General features: G+C 48.4%; 1 protein-coding gene across 6 annotated transcripts in view; it reads left to right on the forward strand.

The window, feature by feature from the left end:
• Positions 1–15345, forward strand: part of TASOR2 (transcription activation suppressor family member 2) — a 50683-nt gene continuing 35338 nt past the window's right edge. For all 6 annotated transcript variants that reach the window (XM_051612019.1, XM_051612028.1, XM_051612041.1 and 3 more), the window contains exons 1-3: positions 1–248; positions 12204–12349; positions 13865–13960. In XM_051612019.1, coding sequence (XP_051467979.1) covers positions 209–248; positions 12204–12349; positions 13865–13960 — 282 coding nt within the window. In that variant the 5' untranslated portion in view covers positions 1–208. The remainder of the gene's footprint in view (positions 249–12203; positions 12350–13864; positions 13961–15345) is intronic.

The raw sequence follows: 15345 nt of genomic DNA on the forward strand, positions 1-15345 counted from the left end.
CATCCCTCCCTTCTCCCCTCCCTTCCCTCCTTCCTTCCCTCCTTCCCCCCCCTTTCCCGCCTTCCCGCCCCTCAAGCCCGCCCGGCCCGGCAGCGCCGCGTCCCTCCCGGAGCCGGGCAGGGCCGGGCAGGGCCGGGCAGGGCTGGGCTACCCCTGAGGAAAACGCTGTGGGGGTGAAACTTCGACCGAGAGAAGCCCGGGGGGAGCCATGGGCGAGCGGCGGGGCCAGGGGCAGCGCGGCGGGACGGGTGAGTGCGGCGGGGTGAGGGGGACTCGGCGCGGGGAGGGCGGCTGCTTCTTCCTCCCCCCTTTCTCCTCTCCTCAGGAGAGGCTGCGTTTTTCCCCCTCCCCTCTTTATTTCTCCCAAACCCGACCCCCCCGGGACGAGGCTGAGGAGGGGGGAGGACTGTCCTCTCGCTCCTCAGCGGGTGAGGGAAACGACACCTCGAATACATCTGCCCCCAGCCCCTGGGGACGCCTCAAAAAGCAGCTTCTTGCTTTAAATATTTCATTTTTAGCTCGCTGGAGACAACGTGGGCTTTTTTTCCTTCCCCCCAGCTCCTCGCCAGGGCTGGTGGCTGCTCCTCAGGGTGCTGGGAGAGACCACCATCCTTCTTTAGTCGTGGTTTTTTTTGGGGGGTTCAGTGCAGGTGCCCTTCAGGAACCTGGTGTGGGAACACGAAACAGGTCGCCTGCCTGCTGCTCCCTCCCTGGGACAGCTCCCTGAGGAGATGCAGGCTGCAGGGCCTCTTTGTTTCCACCACCCCCCAGCCTTGGAGCAACTGGCTGCTGGAAAATTAGACTTAGAGGAAGAGGGAGGGGTTAAAAAAATAAGTCTTTCTCCTCTGATCCCATGCAGTTCTGCTCTGAGATTGGCCTCAAATTGTCTCAGGTAGGAGAAGGGCTTGCCGAGCTGTAGGTCTGCCCTCCTTCAGGGGGGATAATCTGGGGTAGATGGGGCAAGCCAGAGGGTGGAGCACACAAAAAGTGGTGATAAACGTGTTCCTTTGCTCCATGGGAACAGAGATGGGTTGTTTTTTTTTAAACAGGTGCAAGAAAACCTGCCTGGCCCAGAATATATAATCAGTAGCCCAGTGGCTTGGTCCTCATCCTGGATGCTCTGCTCTGTGGGGGATTCTAGTCAGAATATTAACCTCATGGCTTTTACCCCAAGAGTTTGGTCAAAGTGGATGTTTCTTAGCCTGATGGAACTCGTTACAGTGCTTGAAGGAGGTAACAAGAAGGGAGCCACCAACAAGTGGCTCTGTTGGTGTTAGCTGTCCTATGGTTGAGTCTAGAAGTTAACCAGTCCACACTTGAAATCTTTTGTGAGGCACAGTGTGTTGTCAAGAAAATGTCACATTTCACAGAAGTTGCTGTTTTCCGATCGATAAAATGGTTTTGTCAAGAGAATTCCTTATCTGCTCTGATAAGGAGAAGTGTAAGTACTTGTCTAGGACCAGAGAGTGTCCTATGCAACTCTGAAACTGGTTGTACATACTTGTTTGGTCTATTTTTGGTGTTCCTCTTAAACCTGCTGGTTTTGGTGGTGGCAGAGCTATAGCTGAAGTGTTTCCCCATTCCCAAACATCTCCAGTACCCCCTAACATCTGCATCCTGCCCGTCTTTGAGCTGTGTTGGTACAGCTCCTGGTGGAACTGTGCAGCAATCCAGATTGCTGAACCTCTCTGGGTTAAAAATAGCCTCTTTTACTTTATCTTCTGCTGTGGTTTGCTGATTTTCTGCGTTATGCAGCCCCAGCTGTGCCAGGAGGGGAAGAGAAGGAACATCAGGGCAAGGTCTCTCGTAGGTCCCTGTAACCACCCACCAAAATGCAGGTGGGTTTACAGCTTTGGTGGAATTGGGATGGTTTTATTACATGAAAATAGATTTCATGTGATATGTTGGTCACTCAGGCACTTTGAGACAAGAGAGATAAATGTTGGGTCAATGTTATTTTAGCAGAGTTCATTGGGTTTTTTGGTTTGTTTGTTTTTTTTTTTTTTTGGGGGGGGGATGTTTTTTGATGGTAAAACAACTACCCAGTAGTTCTGATGGGGTGTTTGGAGTCAGCGTGTGTGGGGATTTTGGTATTTGGCTTCAGTTCTGGTTTTATTTGAAGCTGTAAGTGAGTCTTGGTAATTTTCACAGCCAAAGGGTCCATAGAGAGCGGGTGGTTAAGAGCAATAACCCCATATAAAGCAAGACAAGAGACCAGGGGAAAGTAAGTCAATGCTGAAAGGAAAGCACCTTTAGTGAGAGCAAAACTTAATGCAACAAACCATGCCTGGGGAAGGATATATCCCTGTTTGGGAAGTTTTCAGGCTTGCTCAAAGGCAAAAGGAGTGAGTGACTGATGGTCTGGAGGAATGCAGCTGCAGTATTTCAGGCAGGGGACTGTGTGCCCTGCTCCCTTCAGCCACAAACAACTTGGGTTCGGTTGTTTTGGTGGTTTTTTTCTTTTCTTTTCCCAAATGGGGAAACCAAACCAAACCAAAAGCTCCTTGCCTTGGGGAGGCTGTTTTTAACACAGGAACTGCTGGTGTTGGTCTCACCAGGCTGCCTTGTGTGGCAGGAGACCCTGGATGTGGCTGCAGAACGTGGGAAGCACATGGGCTTTGGATCCAGGACATCCCCAGCCTGAATCCTTTAGGGTGCTGGAAGGCAGCAGACCAAGTCCAGCTCCCGTGGCAGCAGGCTGGTGTTTCTCAGGAGGGCTGGATGTTGCTCTGTGGGTGCTGTGTGATTGGCAGGGTTTCAAACCTGTGGGTTTCAACCAAGCACCCGTGGGCTGCGTGCGAGGGATCTGCGAAACGTGACCCAGCAGAGGGGAGCCTGTCACCAGCAGGGTGTTTGGTTCCTGGTCTGCAGCTCTCCCGTTTTGGAGGCCCCAACATAAGAAGGACACGGAGCTGTTGGAGAGATTTGAGACGAGGACGCAAAGATGATCAGAGGACTGGAGCAGCTCTGCTCTGGAGACAGGCTGGGAGAGTTGGGGTGTTGAGCCTGGAGAAGAGAAGGCTCCAGGGAGACCTGAGAGCACCTTCCAGTGCCTGAAGGGGCTCCAGGAAAGCTGGGGAGGGGCTTGGGACAAGAGTGGCTTTAGACTGGAAGAGGGGAGATTTAGGTTAGACATTAGGAAGAAATTATTTGTTGTGAGGGTGAGGAGACCCTGGCCCAGGTTGCCCAGGGAAGCTGTGGCTGCCCCATCCCTGGCAGTGTTGAAGGGCAGGTTGGATGGGGCTTGGAGCAGCCTGGAATGGTGGGAGGTGTCCCTGCCCATGTAGGGGGGTTGGATCTAGATGATCTTTAAGATCCCTTCCAACCCAAACCAGTCTGTGATTCTCTGATTAGATTTGGGAAGAGTCAACACAGACACCCACAGCTGGGGGAATCCCCAAGAGGTGACAATGCTGTGTAAGATCATAGAAGGTGGGAGCTGTGTCAGGACAGGGCTTTGAGGAGCATCTGAAGAGATGAAAGGCAGCAACTGCCTCTGCAGTGAGTTAGGTGAGCAGCTAATGAGCTAATCAGTCAATGAGGTGAGCAGCTGAAAGTAACACAAGGGGGTTAAAAGATCAAACAAATGTCACCTGGGAGGCTTCTCTGGAACAGGACTCCTGCTCTGAGGAGGTTGTTCACCAACATCAGTGGGGCAGCTGTGGCTTTGCCCAGCCAAGGATGAGGACCCTCACCACTCTGTGACCCATCCTAAGGCTACGTCACCCTTCAGGGGAAAAATTCCATCCTCTCGTCCAGTCTGAACCTTCCAAGGTGCAACTTGAGGTGTTTCCCCTTATTATTTTCCATCTGCTAGTGCCAGAAGAGAGGCTCCATCATCTCTGTGACTCCCCATCAGGTGGGCTGCAGTTGGATCTCCCCAGATTTTCTCCCCCAGGCCTAAATATGCTGAGCTCTGTTGCTCTCTAATTAGTCATGGTCTTGTTGGAGTTGCCTTCTCTGGGTAGGAGTTTGGGGCACAGTCTGAAACAACCAGGTTTGCTGCAATTTCTTAGGACACAGAGTTTTTTTTTACATGGTGTAGGATCAGAACCTTCCCTACCTGTGAGGAAACTAATAATGTTTTCTCCCCAACCACCCAGATGCATTCAGGTATTGCTGTGAGATGAAATCTGTGTTGGCAGAGCTCGAGTGGAACTGTCTTTGTACAGTTTGCCTGTCCTCTGGGCAGAGTGGTTGCTCTCCTGAGGGGGTACTAAGGGTTCCCTGCATCACCTGACACCCAAAAGTGATCTAAATAAATACTGTCAGTCTGTGATACTGAGATGAAAAGCATCACAAGAGCTCCTGTAGCCTAGATACCTGCATTCCTGGGCTGCTTGATCCCAGAGGTAATTTAAAAGACAATCCAGTACCTGGGTTTTCCAGCTGAGCAGCAATCACCTAGATAACAAAAGAGTGTTTTAAATACTTCAAACCAGGGGGTTGCAAAAGATACTATCTCACCCCAAACAGGGCCATAACTCCCAGATGTGAGGCCAGGGATGTAAATTCAGAAGAGTGGAGCTGCATCAGCCTGATTAACTTTTCTCAGCTCATTTCAAAGGTTAGAGAGCTGTGCCATGCAAAAATTCCCCCCCTCACCCAGCAACCTGAGAGGTCAGTTTTTGTGAGGGGAAAACAGCTGCACGGTTAGAAGAGTTCTTGAATCTTCTCTTCCTGAGAGTGGTAGGAAACATCTGCTGCAGGAGGGTGGTTTTGTAGTGATCTGTTATGATGATTTACTTGCAGGAGGCCTTAAGCAGTTGCAGGATAATTGACTTGGTAAGTTTGTGGTCTTGCCCATCACAGCACCACATAGAGTAAATGATGCTTCCTGCCACCCTCATGGCTGGTGTGGCACCTCATCTCCATTATCTGGTGTCAGCCTGGCTCCACACACGTTGGACTGGGGTAAAACCTTGTGCTGATTTCATGGGCTGTCCCAACTGACACCAAATACCCATCTTGGCTGACCTTCTGACTCCAGGAGGGGTCATTTAGGGAAAAGCACATGAACAGGACCAAGTTACATCACTCTTGATCCTGCAAATTCCTGCCAACTGCACAGGTTTGTGACTCAGTGGCTTCCTGAGAAAGAGCTGGAATCTTATTTAATATTTTCCCCACCAACCTGTCCAGTTGGTCTTTGAACCTATCTGCAGCAACCCATGGTGAGAAAATGCTGCTTGTTATAGAGCTCTTGGTGGCTCTGATGCAACCTGTGCCACCTCTTCTGTCCCTCGTGGGTGGCCTTTTCCCCTTCCATGTGCCACCAGACTCTCTTGGTGCCTCCATCAGCCTGGTTTAAGCCAGAGGTCTTGTTTTAGCTGGACCAGGAGCACGTGGCTGTCCTGACAACCTACCCCATGCCCAGCATCTGCCTCTGGTACATGTAATATTCCAGCTGTGTTGGCTCTGTTGTACACAGTACACACTGTAGATCAGATTTGTTTCCTTGTGGCAGGTTCAGCCAGCTCTGCTTATTGACAGCATGGCAAACACAAGGTTAGAATAGTTGTCTGTGTCTCAGAGTGGAAAAAACAGGAAGAAAAAAGGCAAGAAAGTGAAAGGAAAAGGTGCTGGGAAGCAGAAGAGCTGTGAAAGCTGCTGATAATAGGAGGAGCAGCAGGAACAAGGCACTTGTCTGATGTAGAAGTGTGTATTTGGAGCCCAAAAGGCTTTGAAGGACCCATGCTGAAGCACAAGAAAATCCCGAGGGGATCAACTATGGTGAGACACTGGAGCAGGTTGGCCAGGATGGTTGTGGCTGCCCCATCCCTGGCAGTGTTGAAGGGCAGGTTGGATGGGGCTTGGAGCAGCCTGGAATGGTGGGAGGTGTCCCTGCCCATGCAGAGGGGTTGGGACTGGATGATCTTTGAGGTCCCTTCCAGCCCAAACCAGTCTGTGATTCTATGATTCTATGAAATATGCCAGTGGAAAGAATTCCCCACTTCAGTGCCGTGCTAACAGTGGGAGATGGTGATTTTTGGCTTAGTTTGGCTTAATTTAGTTAAAGTTTTGGCTTAAACTGGAAGAGGAGAATGACTTCTGTGCTTCAGTGGTTAATGAGCCAAGACTCTTATTCTAAACGTTGGGCTGAGCAGGTTGAGCAGTCATGGTTGTGTCATGTGAGGGTGACCTGACCTGCAGGTGGGTGAAGATCAGGACTGGGGGATTCCCAGGACTCTGCAGTAAACAGAGAAATGAGAGTCTGTGTTTCTGAGAATTTCTTTATTGGAAATTACAGAGCTACTATCAGTAAAACCAAATATGTACATATATAAATATATTCTACAAGTCTCTACAAAATTACCACTGGAAAAGCAAGTGTATCTGTCTTACAAGATTAAAGGAAACATATATATATATGTATATATAATGTTATTACAGAATTCCATCTAGTGAAGCAAGTTTATACTTAATGAAACTTTCCTTCTCTGTGCAGCTATAAATATATCAGCCTGGAGAAGGCTCTGGGAAGACCTTATTGTGGCCCTTCCATACTTAAAGGGGGCCTGTAAGAAGGATGGGGACAGGCTTTCTAGCAGGGCCTGTCGTGATAGGAGAGGGGTGAGGGTTTTAAACTAAAGAAGAGCACCTTTAGATTAGATATAAGGAAGGAATTTTTATGATGAGGGTGGTGAGACACTGGCCCAGGTTGCCCAGTGAGGTGGTAGATGCCCCACTCCTGGAATCATTCAAGGTCAGGTTGAAGATGCCTCTGCTCACTGCAGGGGGGTTGGACTAGATGACCTTGAAAGGTCCCTTCCAACTCAAACCCTTCTGTGATTCTGTAATTGGGGATGGAAAAGTGTCACCTCAGAGATGATCCCTGTCACCAAGTCCAGGGGCAGTGAGGTGCATATGGTCAGTGGGAGTCTGGGCTGTCCGGGATGTTTCATACAGGGAATTATTTGCAGAGAAGCTCCTTTTGGGAAGGTAGCAAGTTGCTTTTTATACCTTTTTTGGCATAGATATGTAAGTGGGTGTAGGACATTGACATGAGCTCCTAGCACAGGTGTTGCTGACTTCTGTTCTCCTGGAAGGTCAGATTGTTATCTCAGTTTATTTGTCCTGCCAGCTTCACCCCATCCAGGAGGTTTTGGCTGAGCTTATCAGTGACCTCCCAGGACTGAGTCCTTGTTTCCTGGCTAAAGAGACATCCTTCTTTGTCAGTATGTTTACCAGGTCACCTTAGTGGCTGCTCTCTCAGCAGACTGTAGCAAAAGGAAGTTTGCAGGTAAGTAGCTGGTCAAGCATGTAGTACCTGGGTTTTCTAGTGTGGAGTTCAAAGAGGTGGTTCATAGAATTGTCATAATAATTACTGCGTGCTAGGAATTACTAGAAAATAAAACCAAAGAGTGAGAAGAGCAAAATCAGATGGGAGATGATAAGAAGGAAGCAAAGTGGACTTCAGCAGAGGTGCAGAATTTGAGAGGATATAAAAAAGACATCAAGCTATTGGAGAGCATCCAAAGGAGAGCCACGAGGATGGTGAAGGGTCTGGAAGGGATGACTTGGGAGGAGTGGCTGAAGTCACTTGGGTTATTCAGGTTGGAGAAGAGGAAGCTGAGGGGTGACCTCATTGCAGTCTGTGGCTCCCTCATGAGGGGAGGAGATGGGGCAGGTCCTGATCTCTTCCCTCCTGTGACCAGTGACAGGACTCAGGGAAAATGGCAGGAAGCTGAGTCAGGGGAGGTTTGGGTTGGATTTCAGGAGAAGGTTTTTCCCCCAGAGGGTGGGTGAGCACTGGGACAGGCTCCCCAGGGCAGTGGTCCCAGCACCAAGCCTGCCTGGGTTCAAGAGGTGTTTGGATGATGCTCTCAGGCTCATGGGGTGATTCTTGGGGTGCCCTACACAGGGACAGGAGCTGATGGTCCTGATGGGTCCCTTCCAACTCAGCATACTCTGTGATTCCATGATTTTATGATAATATTAAAGGCTCTCAACTGGCAGTACACGAATTGTTGATGGTACAAAGTGGCATGTGGTGGTACCAGAATTGACACGGCCAGTAAAAATGGCAGAAAGTGGAGGAAATTGTGGTGGAAGAGAGGCAAGATGGAGAAGGGCTGTGGGAAGGGACAGCACAGGAGCAGCTGTACCAAGGGCAGGTCAGAAGCCCTGTGGGTGAGCAGTGTGGCTGTGCTCAGTGTGTGTTGACCATGCTGGGCTGCTGGCTTCATTCAGATGTCTGCAGCAATTGCTACTAAAGTTTTAAGGTCAAAATTTGAAGGTAAAAAAGGGCCTATAGGAAAGCGGGGGGGGACACACAACTTTTTATGAGGATGTGGAATGATAAGACAAGGGGAAATGGCTTTAAAACTGGAAGAGGGGAGATTTAGGTTAGGAGGACATTCTGGGCTGTGAGGGTGGGGAGAGCCTGGCCCAGGTTGCCCAGAGAAGCTGTGGCTGCCCCATCCCTGGCAGTGTTGAAGGGCAGGTTGGATGGGGCTTGGAGCAGCCTGGGCTGGTGGGAGGTGTCCCTGCCCATGGCAGAGGGGTTGGAACTAGGTGATTTAAGGTCCTTTCCAACCCAAACTCTTCTGTGTTTCTATGAAATAATAATTAAAGAGCAGGCAGGAATGCAAACCTTGTTCTCTGCATGAGGAAGAGGCTCAAAAGCCACAGGTTTTCCTCCTGTGCTGACTTGGAAAGTCTCTGTGTGATGAGCACATCCAGAGGTCATATTAGGGTGGATGAGCCAAAAGAGGATCCTTCTTTTTTGGGAAGTCCATGTCTTTTGGCCTCAGCTGGCCCTGCCAACCAGCATCCAGCACCTGCAGGAGCCCTGAATTGGAAAGGGAAGGAAAGCTGTGCAGCTCTGGCAGGCACAGGAGCATGTCCAAGGCTTTGCAGAGTAGAGAATGGCACACGTCATGACATTTGCAGGTGTGGAGAGGTCAAAGGAGCTGGATTTACCTTTAGAAAAGGAGGAGGAAGGAGTAGGTTAGTCCCCTTCCAAGGAATGCTCAGCTCCTGGAGGATGCCTTCTGCACAGCCACTGCACAAGGAAGGGATCAGCCTTCCTTGCAGTGCTGGCAACTGATACTATTCATTGCTGCAAAGGTGACTGGTTTTTCTCCCTTACTATCAGGGTAGGAAATCACCAGGACAGGCTGTGAATTCCCATCCCCAGGGATTTCAGGGCATGGATAACACCCACTGTGGGTTCAGCTGGGCCGTGCTGGTGCAGAGCTGCACTGGGTTTCATGGAATCATAGAATGGTTTGGGTTGGAAGGGACCTTGAAGATCTTCTAGTTTCTCCAGCTCCCCTCCACCCATCCATCCTGCAGTGTGTCTGCCCTCCGACCAACCCCACCTGAGGAGTCAGTCCCATTCCTTGAGGATCCTTTGTGGTGGTGGCAGCAGCAGCACATCCAGGCTGCTTGGAGAGGAGCAGCCACTTTCACTTTTCCTGTTCCCTAAGGATGCTGCGTGGGGGTGGTAGCACATCCAGGCTGCAACAGCCACTTTCACTTTTACTTCTGGTTTGGGCACTTTCACTTTCTCCTCTTCACAGCCTGTACAGAGACTGTCAAGGGCCTTTTGCTCCTGCAAATGAAACCTGGATGTGTCAGGGACTCCTCCTTAGGGAGGGAACAGATCTGAAGGAGCCTCTTAAATGTGAAAGGGGAGAGGAGGATCTGAGCCAGCTGCCAGGCTCCCTGCCACGCTCCACCATTGTTTCCTTTCCTGTATTTATGTATCACTATGGTGTCTTTCCCTCCCTCCCACCCCATTTTTGGACTTCTTATTTTTCCACCGTGGCTGAACCTGCAGGGAGGATCAAATCTTTGAGTTATCACCTGCAAAATTGCTGGTTTATGTTGCATTTCCAAAAGCTTCCCAGGTTTTTGTTTTGTTTTGTTTTTTAAAGCCTTTAGTTTTTATCCCTGAAAGACACTGAATATCTGATGCTTTGGCTGATTGAACACCCCACACTCTCCATACCTGTTCTGCTCCCAGTGGGGCTTTTAGCCCCTTGTGAACTCTCTTTCTCTCATACTGGAAACACAACTGGCTCCTAGCTCACACATTTAGTCTTGGCCTTTCTCATGCTCCAAGATTCCAAACTTGTTGATGATCCAGAGTTACAAAATGCTCTTGGTGGGAGGAGCAGAATATCACACCCTGAAAAATGAGGTGGTTTTGGAGCAGTAGCTGTGAAATAAAATAGCACCAGCTGCTGTGGAGGGAGCTGGGCTTATTTAGGCTGGGAGAGAAGCTGCTGAGGACAAGCCTGTCACTCCTTGGAAGATGAATATGGACACAAATGTTGTTGTTCTCAGGGCAGGAAGTGAAAAAGGAACATTTTGTTTGTTCCAAGCCTTTGAGCAGAGCTGTGAGTTGGGGTGTAACTCCTTGATCTGATTTCTGTGGAGGAGCCTCCCTGACTGCTTCCTTGAGACCCACGAGGTGGAAGAAACAAGACAACATGAAAGACAAGTGAGGAAAACTCAACTTGGAGAAAGGAACTTAATGTCCCTTCCTACCCTCATTAGAAAAGAGAGAGGACAATAATACTGAGAACCAGCAGGAAGACACCTTTATTTTTCAGTTTTCTGTGCTATGGAACCAAGTTGTGTTCACCTGCTTTTTTACTAATTCTAATGATGACAGAAGCATCACTCCAAAGTGGGAGGATTAGAAAGTGAATACAAGAGGTCACAGAAGACCCCAGAGCAAGGCTGAGAGAGTTAAAAGTACTTTTGAAGACTCCTTTCTGTGCTCCCATTTTTCATTCCCACCTGCCTCTCAATACATTATTTTCTTAGAACCACTTTTAGAGCTGTTTTTATACTGTTTTCCCCCACTTATTGCCTAGTCTGGATTTTCTTTTGCTTGGCACAATGGACACACGGTCTCCATACCCTGTTAAGCTCCACAGTGCAGACTGGCTGAACTGGCTTAGGGCAGTGCAGCTAAAATAGTTGAATACCTGCAATTTAAACTGTCATTTTCCCTGTTTCTTACATTAGGTCCTTTTTTTGGCCTTGAGTAATTTGAGAGGACTAATAAGAATTGTGACACAAGGAATGGTTCTGTCTTCTCATCTTCTTTTAATTGAGGGGAGGAAAAAAACCAAAACAACCCAACAATTAAAACCTTTTAAAAACAGGACTCAAAACACCAAGTAGGTTGCAGGGTGATAACAGATGCTGTCTTGCTCATCACCAAAGGAATGTGGGTCTTTCTGCTGTAGAGGTTAAAATGAGAATTTATCTATTTGTCCCTAAAAATTTAAGTGAGGTTCTTTAAAAACCTGCTCTTCAGGTGGGGTTTGGCAGTTCTGCTTGTTTTTCCTTCCTTTATAGATAACTCCTTTATTTTCTAAAATGTATGGGCCAGGAGACATAATAAACCTTTTCAATGTGTGTTGCAAACTCAGCTTGGGGTTTGAAATCTCATAGCTCAGGAATCAGCACCAGTAATAACAGAGGTTTTTAAATGGGCAACAGAGACTGAGCCCAAGATTTCCTGTGTTTCTAAGTGCTTTGTTGCATATTTGGATTTTAAGAGCACAAATACCTGTAGGGCTTTCCTTTGTTTCTGCATCCATAATTCATTTGTCAGCTGCTTCGGGACCTCTTCTTGATGGGATGCTGTTGGGAAGTGTTTCATTGGGATGTTTTCTCTTGGAAATGTCCAGGAAGTTTGGGCTTTGAGAAGGCTCTGCCTGTTAAGGCTTTGAAGGAGGGTTTGCTCGTGTGGTATTGAAAACCACATTCAGTCAAAACCTGAAGATCTTTCTGGAAAATCAGATGACTCCAAGAAACTGAGCACACACCATCAACTCTTACACTCTTGAATGTGTGAAGAATCTAAGTAACCTTTTAGCACGAGAGAAAACTCTGACCTGCTCAACACAAAGTTAATTTACCACCAGGAATTGTTTCTAGCAGTTGCTAACGATTTATTTTGGTTTTTTTTCCTGTTGCAAATGAAGAACTTGAAGGGCTCCCTGGGCAGACAGGGGAGCTTTATATTCCTCCTAAAGGACAATTTAACTTGCAGCCAAAGACTTGGGGGTTGTGTGGCTGGAAGGGCAGCTGCTGCATGGAGATGAAGGCTTGTTAAATGAGGCCCGTGTCTGGTGGGTCAGATTCAGCTGCTGCCCACCTCTGCTGAGGCCCCGTGCTCATCTGGGGGTGCCCACAGTTAACATTTACACCTGATTTTTGCCTTCTTCCTGCAGGTTTTCACTCAGAATCAGAAGCACCGAGTTCCCTGTTGCAGACAGCAGTTGCAGTGCTCCAGAGCTCCTACTTGCACTCTACATCGCAGGATGGTTTTCAGTACAGCAGAGCAATCCTGGTGGAAAATGATGTTTTCCTGAGTGAGGTGAGGCCTGTGAAGGAGCAGGGTGTTGCTGGCAGCTTGGGAAGAGGTGGTGTTTCTTTGGGAGCTGCAGGCTCCTGGAAGTGCTGGTTTATTGGCAGGTCTTTCCTTTGCACGTGGTTGCTCTGCCTGCCTGTGGAGCCCCATGTGCAGTTGCTGACTGAAGGGAGCCTTTTCTTTGCTTTCTGGTACTTTTCCCCTCCCAGTCTGATCAGGAACAAAAGGTTCATTCAGCCAATGTTGCTGAACAGTCAGCAGCAGTTCCTGGAGAAGGCCTTTGGGGGCAGGTGGAAGTCCTGGTTTGGTACCCAGAAGGGGAGCTTGAATGTTAATTGTACTTTTGCTGATTTACAGCAAGGCAGATTTCCACGTGGTGTTTCTTTTGTCTGCTCTCACACCTGTGCAGGTGCCAGTTTTCCACCCTGTTTCCCTTTCTCCAGCTGACTGGAATGTGTAAGGAACCACCATTAAAATGCCTTCATTCCTACAGTCCCACTGTCATTGACATGGAAGACAGGCTGTCTCCTGTGGGGACTGGAGATGACCAGTCTTGCTTGTTGTCATGAATTAAATAGAGCCCAGACATTTTGTCTCCCTAAATCTGGGATAGTCACTGTGGAGCTGGATAAAAATCTGGGAAAGCAGGAATCAAGTCATTTGTTGATTTTCCTGTGAGTCCCAGAGCCACAACAAGCCAAAGCAGTGATGATGCTGCTGTTTTCTTATCTTCTAAGCCCATTTAAAAAAATCCCATCCTTCTAGAACTTCTTTTATTAAAGCCCCAAAACATCATGGGCTCAGATCCAGCTCCCACGGTGTTCTCCCTGTCTGCACTGAGGACATGCTCTGCTTTAATTATCAGACCAAAAAAAACTGGACTAATGTTTACCTGGTTGTAGCCAGACCCTCTGAGCTGTAGGTGCAGGATAGCACCTGCCCTCTTCATCAAATAGTCCTGGTTTCCCTGGTCAGTGGAGAGAGAAAAGTACAGTATCATTACAGTATCATTCTGGTTGGAAGAGACTTTCAAGATCATCAAGTCCAACCAAAAAAAGAGGGGTGCCTCCAAGCATCTCCCCTTCAGCAGGCATCTTCTCTATGGCTGAGATGATTTGCCTTCTGGTGGCCATAACTGGCTACTGAATGTGATGCTCCACAAGCTGCTTGGTGAAAGAAGCTCCCCAGTAGCCAAGAGTGTGTGGCAAGGTGGGATAAGGCTGGAATGGGATGAGCACAGTGTGATGCTGTGGGGCTGGATGTGCCTGCTGTCTCTTGGAGGACACAGGATGTGTTCTGCTGGGGGCAGAGGCAGAGACAGAAGATGCACGGGGTCCTTGTGGTGGGAGACTGGGGGAGGGAATGTTGTGTGGGCATATGAGCTGGTCCAGCATCACCTGCCCCATCCTGACCATGGCTGAAGGTAGGTGGGACATGCTGCCCTCACACTACCTGTCCCTGTAGCTCTCAGCCCTTCTGGCACAAACAGATGAGAACAAAGGGTTGTTTTGTCTTCTGCAGCTCAAGGCTTTTGCCCAAGCAAAGGAAGCAGCAGGATACAGCCAGGAGGAGCTGGAGGAGACCTTTGCGTTTCTCCTGTTTGATAAAGAAGAAGAGGTAACCTGAAATGTTGATTCAGCTTAAGAAGTTTGATACCAAGTGCCTGCACATGTGCTCTGTCCCCCCAAAGCCCAGCAGCTCTGTTGACTGAAGTGTCCTGGCTCTCTGCACCCCACTTACCAGTGCAGTGATTACTGCATAAATAATCCAGAGCAAGTTCTGAAAGCACCTCCTGGGAGGTTTTAGTGATGGATCTTATTTTGCCTCTCTCCAGTTGATTCCTGTTTTGAGATTTTGCTGTCCCCTTTGCCCTCTGCAGGGAGACAGCAGGAGTTTCCCTTTGTCCCAGTGGATTTATGGTCAAGATGAAACCTTTCACGTATACTTAGAAGAGAAAAGCACCTTTGTGACAGGAGACAGGAGTTTATCCAGTGGTTTTGGGCAAGTCCCCTTGGTTTTGCCATCTAGGTGACACAGCTCTTGGGAGATTTTTCACGAAGATGCTTTTGATTTTGTGAGAAGAACTTGTCCACACAAGGAGGATGCTCAGGGAATCTAGTGAGAATTGACTTTTAATGTGAGTTAATGATGCCATGCTAAATAATGGCAGAGATGGTTTTGTTCAGGGTAAGTGTGGCCTGAATGCAGTTTAGTTCAGTCCAGTTTGGACCCAGCTACAGCAGAATAAACCACTTCCAGTCTCAGGTTGGGTGTGGGAATTGTCCCTCTTGATGTTAGCTGCTGGAAACAGCACAGTCTGTGCTAAGTGACTGAGCTTGAGCATTCCCTAGGAAAGAGGAGGGTCTTCAGAGGACATTTGGACCTGGTTTAATGCAGGCATCTAAAATCCTGGGGCTAAATCACTCTTTGGAGGTGCTTCTCTCTTGGTTGTTCAGAGAAGAAGTCTAGCTGGTGAGTCTAAGCTAGACACTTGTCTTTTAGGAGGCAGAAGTTAGGTGAGATGAGTGCCACATGTTGCTCATAAAGGGCCTGAGTACAGTCTGACTGGTTTGCTTTTATTTCTCACCCATCATGACTTCAAACTGCTCCTCTTGTCACTCTTTGGTCAAACATGCATTGGGTCTTTGCACACTTTGATGAATCTGCTTTGGAGGTGGATTAAATCAAAGCTGATGAGATGTTCCCAAGGCAGTAATGGTGCCTGTGGAGGAATGAGCACAGAAGAGCAAACATCCTTTGCATTCATGCCAGCCCCATTGCATTTATTTTTCCACAAATTGCCCGTGCAGATAAAGAAAAGTGCAAAGTCCAACCTTGTTCTTGCAGTGGTTTCTGGAGAGGCTGGGCTTTTCCAGGTTTTTTAAGCTTTTGCTTCCACTTGATTAGTGGCTGGAAGAATAAATTTCCTTTCTGGTGCTTCTTCCTGTCCACTTTCAGGTTAGTTTTCTTTACACCATGGGTGTTTACATGGGTGTTTTGAG

This window comes from Apus apus, chromosome 1 (genome assembly GCF_020740795.1).
Source record: "Apus apus isolate bApuApu2 chromosome 1, bApuApu2.pri.cur, whole genome shotgun sequence".
Taxonomy (NCBI): domain Eukaryota; kingdom Metazoa; phylum Chordata; class Aves; order Apodiformes; family Apodidae; genus Apus; species Apus apus.